This window comes from Neomonachus schauinslandi, chromosome 3 (genome assembly GCF_002201575.2).
Source record: "Neomonachus schauinslandi chromosome 3, ASM220157v2, whole genome shotgun sequence".
In the NCBI taxonomy this organism is placed as follows: Eukaryota; Metazoa; Chordata; class Mammalia; order Carnivora; family Phocidae; genus Neomonachus; species Neomonachus schauinslandi.
In genome coordinates this window covers 120,452,399-120,466,411 of record NC_058405.1, presented here as the reverse complement: position 1 = coordinate 120,466,411, position 14,013 = coordinate 120,452,399, and the positions used below count along the sequence as shown (strand labels likewise).

The window sequence follows — 14,013 nt, the reverse complement described above, 5'->3', positions numbered from 1 at the left end:
AGAGCTAGATTATTTGGAGTGGTTGCCTTGAAAGATACCAAAGCACCTTTCCCAGAGTTTTAGTGTCTCAGCTTGAATTGCTATGCTGAGTACATTTGATGATGTTGTCTTACTCTGTCCCTGGTCTGTCGCATTGGTCATGTGCTTGATCGATTTGCAGTGTGAAAATAGAGGCTAATCGAGTTCTCTAATCAGTTGTTGTTGGTAGCGGTTGTTGATGGTGATGTTTTGGTGGGTGTGTGTATGCAAGATGGGGCGAGGGAGGAGAGAGATTGAGATTGCAATTTGGCCTGATGATTGTTAGTACAACTTTTATTGTGTGGTCAAGTAGTAAACTTGGCCATAGCCTACAAGAAACAGCCCTTAGAGTTTGCTGCTGGAAGTCTTCCCAACAGGAGAGGACTACAGACATATCCACTGAATGGTGAGAGCATGAGTTTGGACTGAACACCAACATTTTAGTTGTAGGTCGGCCTCCCACTACAGCCTATTTCTGGGCAAGTCTTCGATTACTGCAGGGCCCCGATTTTCTCATCTCTAAAATGTTAAAGTTGAACTAGACGATCTCAAAACTTTCTGGCTGTGGGGCTCTATGACTAATTGTTGAGATCCATAATAGCAACCTTATAGTCTGTGCTTATTTAGCCACAGTGGGTGGTTCTCATGAAGATGAGCACATCTGAATAAACCATGGCTCATTTCAGGAGCAGAGGCTGAAGCCTGCAGAGCTTACCGGGCTGTAGCAGTGAGAGTTTCCGGGCCATCTGAGTACAAGGATAAGAACTAAACATGACTTTCCAGAGTAAACTTAGACTGTAACCTCTTTACCTATTTTCCTCTAATTATAAGAGTGATAAGTACCCATTGTGGAAATTAAGAAGATGTATATTAGAAAGAAGAATATCACAATTCACCCTGATTCCACTAAATAGGAAGAACCGTCATAGCATTTGGCAAATTTCCTTTTCTGTCTTTTTCCTGTGCATATTTTGGATAGCTAGGTACACTTATTTAGGTGGGTAGAATTTACTGTGCTATTTTCATTTAACATTATAGCAAAAGTATTTTCCCATGTCATTAAGAAATACCTCCTCATAAGCAGCATCATTATCATTTGTTCTAAGTAATCTGTTCTAAGATAGAATATTAAGGGCTAACCATTATTGAGCATGGAATATACCAGATACTGTGCCAGGTGCTTAACATGCTTATTCATTCTTGTATTACCCCTATGAGATAGGTACTGTTAATATCCCCTAGTTTTTAGATAAGCTGAAGCTCAGAGAAGTTCCATTACTTGCTCGTGGTTACCAGGTGGCACAGCTGAAATTTGAACTGAGGTCTTTCTTATCTGTTCTCTTAATCGCTGCACTATGTTTAACAATTTTTCTATTATCTGATACTTTCCCTTCTATTTCCTGTAAGTAATAATGTATTAAATATTTTGGCATAAATATTTCTGTGTTTTGCATTAAATCTTTAGGTTAGAATTCTAGAAGTGGGGTGATTGGTTCAAAGAATCTAAACTTTTTACATACCCTCAGAATATATTTTCTTTGATTTTTTTTTATTTCACAAAGAATTTCCATTTGATATTTTCTATGACGATGCTTTGCTTTTTTTAGTGTAACATGATTACCTCACTTAATTATTGAATCTGATTCTTCAGTTGCAATTTTAATTTGGTTTTTGAAAAAACTCACAAGGAATTCTTCTGCTTCCTCAGTTGTACTAGAAACAATGCATTTTATTTTAGAGACTGATGGCACCTTTTTTTTTTTTTTTTTAAACTTTGTGTATTTAGTAACCTGACTGGCTTTCATGGGCAAATCAGGGAGATTTGCAGCAATTCTGGAAAATCAGATATCTGTAGCAGCAGGTTATGTTCAAGAAATTTTTATTTGGGAATGTGAGAAGAGAAATTCATATTAAGAATTTGGAGTGGTGTTTTTTGAGCATGGTTTGACCTAGAAGTTTGGTACAGTGGTGCTTATTTCTTCAAAATCGGTAAAATTATGAAAGCACTTCAATGTTTGCATTTTTTATGTGAAAATAATGGTCATCATGACAGTTTTTTTCTGACACTTCCTTGTTTGTAATCATCAATTCCGTCTTTTCTTTGGTTAGGTCTACCTCTGTTGGTTCAAAGAACAATTGCAAGGACGATCGTACTTCAGGAGATAGTGGGAAAAGGTAGATTTGGTGAGGTCTGGCATGGAAGATGGTGTGGGGAAGATGTGGCTGTAAAAATCTTCTCCTCCAGAGATGAGAGATCTTGGTTTCGGGAGGCAGAAATTTATCAGACGGTCATGCTGAGACATGAAAACATACTTGGTTTCATTGCTGCTGATAACAAAGGTATTTTCTAATTGGGTTCAGCAAGTAAACATGTTATGTCCATCATCAGATCACCATCAATAATTTCTTTGTTTTAATAAAATACGTAAAAGTCTAATTTCTTTATTGAGGATAGAAAATGCTTTTCCTCTTTTCCACAGATAAATGTACAGAACCGTACAGTAAAGGCAGGGCAAATGAGTGATATGAAATCATGATACCATAGCCAGGTTGATATTTAAAGTATTTGGTGACTGGTATGGTAGAGGAATCAACCAATCAGAACAGAAGCTTCAATTGGAACAGAGTCCTGGGAGAGCCCTGCCAGTCTAGCTTTTATCCCTTACTTGCTGGTCCATGAAGAGATTGGGAGGCATCTTGTCAGAGGGTGGTGGGAGGTGGGAGAGGTTGCTTTGGGTGTCTAGGGCAAAGGGATGACATTGGAATTTTGAGTAGCAACTGTTAGCCAATGAGGACAGAAATATTTCAATATTTTAATAACCGGTACAGACGTAACAGTGAATGCTAGTTGAATATTCACCTTTGCCAGGACTGTACTTCTCCTCTGTATAAATAGGCTTCAACTCTGGACTCAAATTCTCTATGAACATTGTCAGAATGGCAGCAAGCAAATCAATTTTAGTGAAATTTTCTATCAATGTACTTTGAGTATGAATTATATTGAGGTTTAACATCAGCAACCTCAAACAGTATATGACTTTTTGAGATTTGTGGAGCAAGACAGAGCATCAGCTTAGGTATTGAAATCAATATTCATAAAATACAGTATAAATCCCCGAGTAATCAGGGACTGGATATAATTTATGGATCACCTATGCTTTCCTTCTTCTTTTTGCATAGCTTTTATTTATTTAACTGTGCATTAGTTCCCATAACAAAGGGCAACAGGGCACAAAGATGAGCAAAACATGATCCAGTCCATTTTTTTTTAAAATTCCAATCAGTAATACTCATGAAGAACTTCGGTGAGGTAGAGATTGTAACCTCTATCTAAAAAATTATCTGTGGATATCAGGGACCCACCATTACCTATGGAAATTAAAATCTATGATTATTTTTATCTATTATAAGCTTGATTATTACTAATCAGATGACAAAAGAGAGGCTTAGAATTACTGTACATTTTGGCTTTAATTATGTTTGTAGACAGTATGTGTTTTCTGATTTGCCAGGTATAAACCGAGTAAAGCCAACATGAGCTTTAAACAAGAAATGTTCTTTCCAAATTCTTACCTCTACATACTTTGAAAATATATCCAGACTATTGAAAATGAGACATTTCTTAGTAAGCTAAGACCTTTTTCTTATCCTTCCTAAGATTGAGCTGAAGTGTACCAGCTGATTAGATTAATTAGCATTGTTGTCAAAGCAGTGACGACTTTAGTTATATGGATCATCTTGATGGGCCTAATTTAATCATTATGTTCATTTGATTATAAAACAATAGGCCCAAGGGAGATCATCCTTGATTGTCTCTTCTTCAGTTTAACTGGTCTACCTTTGTCACTGGCTTACTTATCAGTGGCTTTGTGCATGACTTTAAATGACCTCCAACATCGCTTTCATCCTCATTTCTAAATCTTTTGTGGTATTTATAGTTCCACTGGTTAGTCAACGGTCTGACAGAGACATTGATATGAGAGGGCAAGATAGTCACTGGCACTGAGCAGGGAGAGAGGTAGAATAAGGATTAGTTTTGTACATGGTCAGTTTATTACTGAACTTTGTCATGTTATGTTGATTTTTGTATTCGTAGGAAATTTTATCACTACCCGGATTTGGAAATTAAATATTTGGATTAAGAGTAGCTCTTGTACATAAAGCATTTAATAGAAGAAGTCCCTAGCAAATGTTCATTATCGCTTCCTTTCTCTGAGCTTCAGAACTGGTCAGGACTGCCCTGGGCTGTTGTAGACACTTCCAAAAGCTAAAGCTAACTCCAGGGACTCTAATACCTGGAGAAGTTTTAGGCTAATTTCTGTTCTGCTAAAAATATTTTATAAGCTGGATTAGCTTTTGGTTGAATAAAGTAAATTACTTGAAAATGTCTAGTAACTGTATTTGGCTCTTAAGGTAAACTTTTGGGGAAAATCATCAACTTCATATTTTGAAAGGTGAACAATGTGAACATTCTTAGAATTGTAGAGCTTTTATTACAGTAATAACACTTTGTGTAAATTTTTTGCATTTCTTGTTTGTACTGGAACAATCTTTCTTAAAAGCTCAGAGTAATTTACAGCACAACACTGAGCCTAAATTCATCTGTCAGTAGTTTCTTCTAGAATATGGTACCATCAGTATATAAAGAGAATAAGAAAGGAGTTGTTCACTTAATCAGAATCACTCTCATAGCTTCCTGTAGCTCTGGTGGATACATACAACAGGTTCTAGTATATCAATATCTTCAGGGATTCAGTGAGATATTTTACTTTGCTAATTTGGACTGTCAGCATCCTCACTAAAGGAATTAGCTTTGCTTTGTGAACAATACAGATTTACTTTAAATACTGACATTTGCTAAAAGCTTTTGGTTTCGTTCTCAACATATATTTATAGCAATAAAGAGACTTTTTCCCATTTAGATAATGGAACTTGGACTCAACTTTGGCTTGTCTCCGAATATCATGAACTGGGTTCCTTATATGACTATTTGAATAGAAATATAGTGACCGTGGCTGGCATGATCAAACTGGCCCTTTCGATAGCTAGTGGTCTGGCCCACCTACATATGGAGATTGTTGGTACACAAGGTACGTGTTTTCTTTCTGAGTTTTTTCTGCTTAAATATGAGGATAGAAACACCAAGCTGTGTTTTAGTGTTTAGTTGTATTTTAGTTTATTACAAATGACTATCAAATGTAAAGAAATACTAAGTTACTTCAAAAAGCTGAGGATATTATCATGATACAGCCAACTCTCATCTATGTACTCATCATTTTGTATATTAGCCATAATAATATTTTTACACCTGGTGGCTCCAACTTTGCCATTTAGCACACATCCCTGGAAGATCTTGCTTTGATGGCAAATGCTCTATATTCAGAGAATATAAATACTTTAAATATTTACCTTTGATAGCTAAAATAATTGGAGATGTAATGTGACCTTAAAAAATATTTACATATAATGGACTCAAAGATCAAATAATACCCACTGTCTTTTCTATTTATTGAGTTAATAAAGAATTTGCTCTAGAAAGTCATTAGTCCAATCAGGGCAGTGGTCCTCAAATTTGGATTTATGATCCCTTAAACTCTTAAAAATTATTGAGGACCCAAAGGTTTTTGTGTATTTGGGTTCTATCAATATTTACTCTATTAGAAACTAACATTGAAAAATTCAAAAAGTATTTATTAATTTACTTAATAATAACTAATTATTAAACAAGTTTCAAAAATTTGCATCTTTTTTATAATACAAAAACCAATCTAGTGAAAATATGGTTTTGTTTTACATTTTTGAAATCTCTTTAATGTCTGACTTAATGTCTGGATTTTCAAGCATGTTCTTCATTCAGTTGTTCCTTTATGTTTTGGTTGAAGTATGTGAAGAAAATGTAATATCCCACAGATAGGTGTTTGGAAAAGAGTCTCAAAGACTCCCAGGGATTTTGGGGTCACATTTGAGAACTGCTGGTCTAGGGTAGTAAAAGTTTGAAACTTGTTTTGTAAGAGTTTATTTGCTATGTTCTTATGTAGTTGTAGTAATGCTAATTCTTTCCCTGTTCATGCAAAGGAAATTTATTAGTGGCTACTAAGTGCTACCTAGGGTCCTAAGCATCAAAGTCATGCAGATGGGTGATGAGTAACACCCAGGCATTGCCCTGAGGCAGCTTACAGTCCAGTTGGGAGAGACAGATAATTAAACACACATGTAAATGAACAATATAATTTAGATAGTAATAAGGGTTATGAAGAAGGCAAAAGTGACGTACTCTGTGGAGACTGACAGGGGATGTGGAATGTGTGGTCAGAGAAGACCTGTCTTCAGAGGTGACTTTTGAGCCAGGTCTTCAAAGTGATTCCTTTTAGAGAGAGTCAGTCTTCAGTAACAACAACAACAAAATGAGTATTCTTCTGTTATGCTTCATAGGTAAACCTGCTATTGCTCATCGAGATATAAAATCAAAGAATATCTTAGTGAAAAAATGTGAAACTTGTGCAATAGCAGATTTGGGGCTGGCTGTGAAGCATGATTCAGTACTGAACACGATTGACATACCTCAGAATCCTAAAGTGGGAACCAAAAGGTAAGATCACTAACTTTGGTGGTGCGCTCAGACATATGGCCGCCCTGTAAACATGAAATCCTGGGATGAGTGTGTGGGGTTTTTTTGGGGTGGGGATCCAAATGAAAAATCATTAGGCCCAAGAAAGCAAGGAGTCTTCTCTGAGTTATTGAGAAGTCAGTGACACAATGGTTATAAAGCAAGGACACTTGGCCTTTTAGTCATATAGATAGTAGCCATTTGGGTGGGGAATGCAGTAGAGAGGGATAGTGGAAGAGATGGTGATACATTATTTTGAGTGGGTCAGTTTCTGAGAATACATTTTCCTATGGATAGGAGGGAAAAAAATGTCATCAAAACAAGTATGAGAGAAGCAGAACGTACTACATATATATTACGACAGACCCATTAGTAATGGGATTTCTGGTGGTTTCTTGTTCTGGCCAGCCTGTGGCCATATGGCCTGCATACTTCCATTTCCTTTTATTTGAATATCAGGCTCATGCTACTTTGACGTAATTCCTGGGTTCTTTTTTTTTAATTCCTGGGTTCTTGATCTTGAAGTCCGAAAACAACCAAAACATTTTCCTGGAGTTGTCAAAGGCTCTTCTGAGTAGGAGATTTCTGGTACAGTTGACCTCCAAGCCATGTTTGAGATTCTAAGCCTATCCATCTGAGTCCTTCCCATGGTTCCCTAGGAGAATTTAATGAGGCCCCAGGAACACTTCAGGGCAGTTTATTCAAACTGGGCAGCCCTACGGAACTTCTTTTCCCTATAAAAAGTAAGCCTTGGCTTGCCCATCAGACTGTCTCCACATCAGGGACCCCTCAGGGAAGCCTTGGATGCTGGACTCCTTCAGAGAATCTAAAACTTTTAAGAGTTTGGGAGGGTATAGCATCCTCCTCTTAATATTCTGGGAAATCGTGAAAATCCCCTTCGGACAGCTAGGCTCCGTCAGGTCCCATGGACTGTAGATTTCTTTGGTTTAGTCTTATTCAAACAAGGCTGTCATTTTCTTGTAGCCAATATATAATGTGTATATATGTCTGGAAGCCACTGTATAATAAAATTGTTCATTCAGAGAAGATGTTTATGGAATGCTGCTGAGCACTGTGTTAGAGTCCTGGGGGCACCATGATGAATAAGAGATGCTCTTTGCCCTCAAGGAACTTTCCATGGCAACGTTTGTTGGTGGAGGTTGAGTTCCGTCTCTCCTATTGAATGCTTTGCTTGCTGAATTTCCCTCTAGCTTGTCCTTTGCAAGTATTTGGCTCCTGGCATCTGTGCTTTGACACACTGAGTAGGATGACTTCTAGTTTTATTTCAAACATTTTTAAACTTATAGTTCAGTCAGTAGCTGTATTACTTAAATTTAATTTATTATAGTGGCTTAGATCTACTTTTAAAATTGATGTAAGCTATTAATTCATATTTTATGTGAGGATTTATTAAGATTGTATTTTACTGGATTGCTGTAAAGTCATACAGAAGATCTGAAATGTGCATGTTTTTGAAGGTATATGGCTCCTGAAATGCTTGATGATACAATGAATGTGAATATCTTTGAGTCCTTCAAACGAGCCGACATCTATTCTGTTGGTCTGGTTTATTGGGAAATAGCCCGAAGGTGTTCAGTTGGAGGTAAGATGTTGGAGATATTCTTTGTATCTGTCTTTCCTTGATGCTCTGAATACAAGATATTTTTTCTATGTATTTTTTTCTAAGCACTGTATGAGTCATTTTTTATAATATTTAAGAGTATACCTTTTGGTGATATCTTTCCAGTTTCAAGAGTGGAGCATCCTACATATAATGATGATTTTGTATTATGATTACTGCTCAGGTGGGGGTGACAGTTCTCTTGATAATTCTGATTTTCTTAATGATACTTTGCAAAGCACTTGAAAATTTTCTTGAGTTTGTATGCAGTTAGCTGTAGCCCTATTTTCTACCAGAAATTGAACCCGAAGATGTTAAAACTTTACCAAAAGCCACAGGACTTGAAGTCTTCTAGTTTTCAGGCTTTTCCTGTTTGTTTGTTTGTTTTGTTGGCTGTTGTTGCTTTTTCTCTGTGTTAATGAATGTAGAAGCGAGAAAGTGGAGGCCAGAGGTGAGCAGAGACTAACTTCCTGACTCTACTGCTCCTAGCTGTTTAGAGATTAATAATGAGAGGAGGAAGAGTTTGAAAGGATGAAACCCTACAAATGCAGCCTCTGAAGTTGTGGCATCCGTGGAGAAAAGTTAACTACTGGTAGGAAACGGATTAGAGTTTTCACTTTCCAGTGAGACAGACTTCAAACTAAGCCGTGGTTTAGCAGATTCCTGAATGTCTGACTTTAGGCAAGTTACTTGGTCTCACTTTCCTCATCCGTAAAATTAATAATAAAACTGACCCCTTGGGCTTTGAGGATTTAACGGATTCATTTGGTTAATTAATTAGTACAGAGCATAGTACAGAGTAAACATTCACTAAAAGAGCTGTCATTATCAGACCACTGTCAGTTTTGTATTTTGTATTGATATCATTGTGCCTTACACCAATTTCATTTTTTAAAAAATGAGTAAAAAATTTTTTTAAACTTACAAGGGTAAAATTCTTTTGAATGAGAAAACATACTTTTCCCCTTTTTATTAACAGATAAGATAGTAAACCATTCAGGAAGATGAAGTTATTTATTATTTATTTATTTCTAAAGATTTTATTTATTTTTTTAAAAGAGGGAGAGAGAGCACAAGCAGGGGAAGTGGCAGGCAGAGGGAGAGGGAGAAGCAAGCCCCCCCGCCAATCAGGGAGCCCGATGTGGGGCTCGATCCCAGGACCCCGGGACCATGATCCGAGCCAAAGGCAGACACCCAACCAGCTGAGCCACCCAGGCACCCCAGATGAAGCTATTTATAGCAGCAGTAGAGTTAGAGTGGAATTCTCGAGCCTGGGATTGTGTTCTAGATCTGCCACTTATGAGCTCTTTGATCTTGAGCAAACTGGTGACTCTTTGTGCCTCAGTTTCCTCATTCTGTAAAGGAGGGATAATATGGTAACTCCTAGTCAGAGGTTTTGAGGAATAATTAAAATATGTAAAGGGTTTAGGACAATGTGTGGTAAATAGCAAGATTCAAACATGTTTGTAATAATTTTTTAAAATTTCATATTAATATTTTTCTAGATCTGCTTTGAGGTTATTGTCCTTAAATTTTCTTCAACCTTTGAAATAGTAAGTTAGTTAACATAATAGTAGGGCATTTCTTAAATATTGTAAATTGAAAAGACTGTTAAAACAATTTTATGAGGAAATTCTCAAGTTCAGGTAACATTCTGATAATTAAGGTCAGGTCTTTGTATTTGAGACTCTTTAAATATGAAACTTCATATTGAATTGTCCATCTTGAGTACCTTTGCTGCTTCTTTGGCACATTCTCAGGTACAGTACTTCTAAAATCCAAATGTAAGAAATTCAACTTTTAAAAGATTGCCTATCAATTTTCAAAAAGAGAAAGCTATTCTGTTTAATGAAAAGGTTATTTAATGTGTCTGTTAGCCATTTGTATGTCTTCTTTGGAGAAGTGTCTGTTCATGTCTTCTGCCCATTTTTTGACTTGATTATTTGTTTTTTGGGTGTTGCGTTTGAGAAGTTCTTTATAGATCTTGGATACCAGGCCTTTATCTGTAGTGTCATTTGCAAATATCTTCTCCCACTCTGTGGGTTGCCTCTTTGTTTTGCTGACTGTTTCCTTTGCTGTGCAGAAGATTTTATCATTAGCCATCAGGGAAATTCAAATCAAAACCACATTGAGATACCACCTTACACCAGTTAGAATGGCAAAAATTGACAAGGCAAGAAACAACAAATGTTGGAGAGGTTGTGGAGAAAGGGGAACCCTCTTACACTGTTGGTGGGAATGCGAGTTGGTACAGCCACTTTGGAAAACAGTGTGGAAGTGCCTCAAAAAATTAAAAATAGAGCTACCCTATGACCCAGCATTTGCACTACTGGGTATTTACTCCAAAGACACAGATGTAGTGAAAAGAAGGGCCATATGCACCCCAATGTTCATAGCAGCAATGTCTGCAATAGCCAAGCTGTGGAAAGAGCCGAGATGCCCTTCAACAGATGAATGGATAAAGAAGATGTGGTCCATAGATACAATGGAATATTACTCAGCCATCAGAAAGGATGAATACCCAACTTTTACATCAACATGGATGGGACTGGAGGAGATTATGTTAAGTGAAATAAGTCAAGCAGAGAAAGTCAATTATCATATGATGTCACTTATTTGTGGAACATAAGGAATAGCATGGAGGACATTAGGAGAAGGAAGGGAAAAATGAAGGGGGGGGAAATCGGAGAGAGAGATATGAACCATGAGAGACTATGGACTCTGAGAAACAATCTGAAGGTTTTAGAGAGGAAGGGGGTGGGGGGATGGGTTAGCCCGGTGATGGGTATTAAGGAGGGCATGTATTGCATGGAGCACTGGGTGTTATAAGAAAACAATGAATTGTGGATCACTACATCAAAAACTAATGATGTATTGTATGGTGACTAACATAACATAATAAAATTAAAAAAAAAAAAGAGAAGGTTATTTAATGGAAAAAAATACTTCATTCCCAAACAAGGCCAGGATATAAATTTTGCAATTAGGCATTACTTTTGAATTGTACAATGGTATTTTATATAAATCAGAACTCATATAATTTTTATAATATAAAATTATATTTTATATTATTATGCAAAAGTAATTTATTTATATAATATTATATATAATATATAATTGTATAAAATTATATATTTTATAAAATAGAAATAATTTTATGTTTTATATAAGATTTTTTTTTTAAGATTTTATTTATTTATTTGAGAGAGAGAATGAGAAAGAGAGCACATGAGAGGGGGGAGGGTCTGAGGGAGAAGCAGACTCCCTGCCGAGCAGGGAGCCCGATGCGGGACTCGATCCTGGGACTCCAGGATCATGACCTGAGCCGAAGGCAGTCGCTTAACCAACTGAGCCACCCAGGCGCCCAGTTTTATATAAGATTTATGTAATTATCAGAATTATGTAAAGTTTCATAATGTGCATTTTATAAAATTATGCAATAATTATTCAGCTGAGTGCTTTATACTTACATAATTCATTTTTAGTGATACAACATTTTCATAAACCTGACTTTCCAGTTTCCCAGGGTGCCACTTGTGCCTAGAGGACTTAATTGGTATTCTTTTGAAATAAGCATCGGGCACCTGGGTGGCTCAGTTGGTTAAGCGACTGCCTTCGGCTCAGGTCATGATCCTGGAGTCCCTGGATCGAGTCCCGGCATCGGGCTCCCTGCTCGGCAGGGAGTCTGCTTCTCCCTCTGACTCTCCCGACCCTCCCCTCTCTCATGCTCTCTCTCTCTCAGTCTCTCTCTCAAATAAATAAAATCTTTAAAAAAAAAAAAAGAAATAAGCATCTTTGTTATTCACACTGGGAAATTTATTATGCAAATTTCTTACAGGAATTGTTGAGGAGTACCAGTTGCCTTACTATGACATGGTGCCTTCAGATCCCTCAATAGAAGAAATGAGGAAGGTTGTTTGTGACCAGAAGTTTCGACCAAGTATCCCAAACCAGTGGCAAAGCTGTGAAGTAAGTATGTTCCTTTTTGGCCGGGGATGGGGGGGCAGGGAGCAGGGGCTGGGGAAAGGGGCAGAGGGAGAGGGACAGAGAGAATCTCAAGCAGGCTCCATGCCCAGCATGGAGCCCAATGTGGGGCTCGATCTCTGGACCCTGAGATCATGACCTGAGCCAAAATCAAGAGTCAGACACTTAACAGACTGAGCCACCCAGGAGCCCAGGCTATGTTCTTATATATGTTTTATCTATTATAATTTTGAGGTAAGTATCAGGAAGATTTTCAGAGACCATATAGTTCTTCTCTCTTAATCTAGGCATCCATATGTAAGTATATGTCCTTGTATCAGTCTTCAGAAAGATTTTCTTCCCTTTAGCCATATGTATACAGAATGCCAAGATAAGGGGCAATAACAAGCCCTGGTATCCCCAGTGACTTTACGCAACAAGACTATTTCTTGCTATGTAAAGTCCCCTACAGGTCAGGCAGCTGTGCTCCCTGTGGTGATTCTGTGATCCAGGTAACTTTGATTTCGGGATGCTGCTATCTCAACACATAGTTTCCAAGTGTCTAGGTCAGGAATAGAGAGGAGCTGGAGGGTCACACATGGCTCTTTAATGCTTTGGCTTCAGGTGACTCACATTACGTCTACTCATGATTCATAGACCAGAGTCCGTCACGCAGCCTGATCTGCCTGAAGGGGGGCTGGTAACTGTAGGAGCACAGCCATGTTTGATCGTCAATGTCCATGCCAGACGGAGTATTACAATTCAATCATCTTTATAGTCAGTAAATTTGCAAAAGTTTGAGCTTATGTTCTTATATCAGAAAAGCTTCCTCATGGCAGAGTTCTCTCCTCATCTCCGACAATGCATACGTTAAGCATCATGTCGAAGGCATTCAGTGTGGTTATCACAGTGCTTGTTCTGCCTTACATGAAGCTAGAGACTTTTCTGGTTCCCACAGGGAGAAGGAAGGGAATAGGAGGGAAAGACTACAAACCATCTAATTCCACAACTATTTTACTGCTTTAATCTCCACCAACCCCATTATTCCTATTATAGTCTACCATATTTAATTGTAATACTTGAGGTATTTTTAAAGTGACATTTTTTTAGTTTGGCTTTGCCAGAAGGGTTATTTTATACAGCAGTTTTTTCTTCCCTAATTTCCCCCCTCCTGCATGTTTCACTCATTTCTTTTTCTATTTAAGGAAGGAATTATGTCTCGATATTTCTATTTTGTATAGATATCTTACCTACATACTTATTTTAGAAGCAGAATTTGAGCGATTTACAACCAAACTGAAATTAAATTCTTCCTAATTTTAATAATTTTATGTATATGAAAGAATATGTAACATATATGTAAAGTTTAAAGTGTAATAATGATGTGAAAATCAATGAATTCGCTACTAAGTTTAAAAAATAGAACAAAGATTCCTTACTCCTATGAGAGATTACTATGGTGATTATTTATTATTGCTTAACTTTTCTTTAGGAGAAAAAAATATATATTTATGTATAATTATGTGTATATGTATACTCACACTAAAAATATATTGTTTACTTTTCTGTAATTGTGAAACATATTATTGAAACTTACTGTAGATATTCTTGTTAATTTCTTTTCACTTTCATTTATAGATGTAGCTATAATCTGTTCATTCTCATATTGGTGCAGTAGTCCATTATATGGCTAGAGTATAATTTTTCTTCTATTGTTGATTGTCTTCTGTGTGATTTTAACATTTTTAAACAATGCTGCTATATATATATATATATATATATATATATATATATATATATATAT

The 14,013-nt window shown here is 36.8% G+C and overlaps 1 protein-coding gene across 3 annotated transcripts in view; it reads left to right on the top strand.

Moving 5' to 3' along the window:
* Positions 1 to 14,013, top strand: part of ACVR1C (activin A receptor type 1C) — a 40,366-nt gene that overhangs the window by 24,249 nt on the left and 2,104 nt on the right. For 2 of the 3 annotated variants that reach the window (XM_021703041.1, XM_021703040.1), the window contains 5 exons: positions 2,128 to 2,358; positions 4,941 to 5,108; positions 6,451 to 6,607; positions 8,104 to 8,228; positions 12,085 to 12,215. In XM_021703041.1, coding sequence (XP_021558716.1) covers positions 2,128 to 2,358; positions 4,941 to 5,108; positions 6,451 to 6,607; positions 8,104 to 8,228; positions 12,085 to 12,215 — 812 coding nt within the window. The remainder of the gene's footprint in view (positions 1 to 2,127; positions 2,359 to 4,940; positions 5,109 to 6,450; positions 6,608 to 8,103; positions 8,229 to 12,084; positions 12,216 to 14,013) is intronic. The other variant, XM_021703042.1, reaches the window with a different exon arrangement.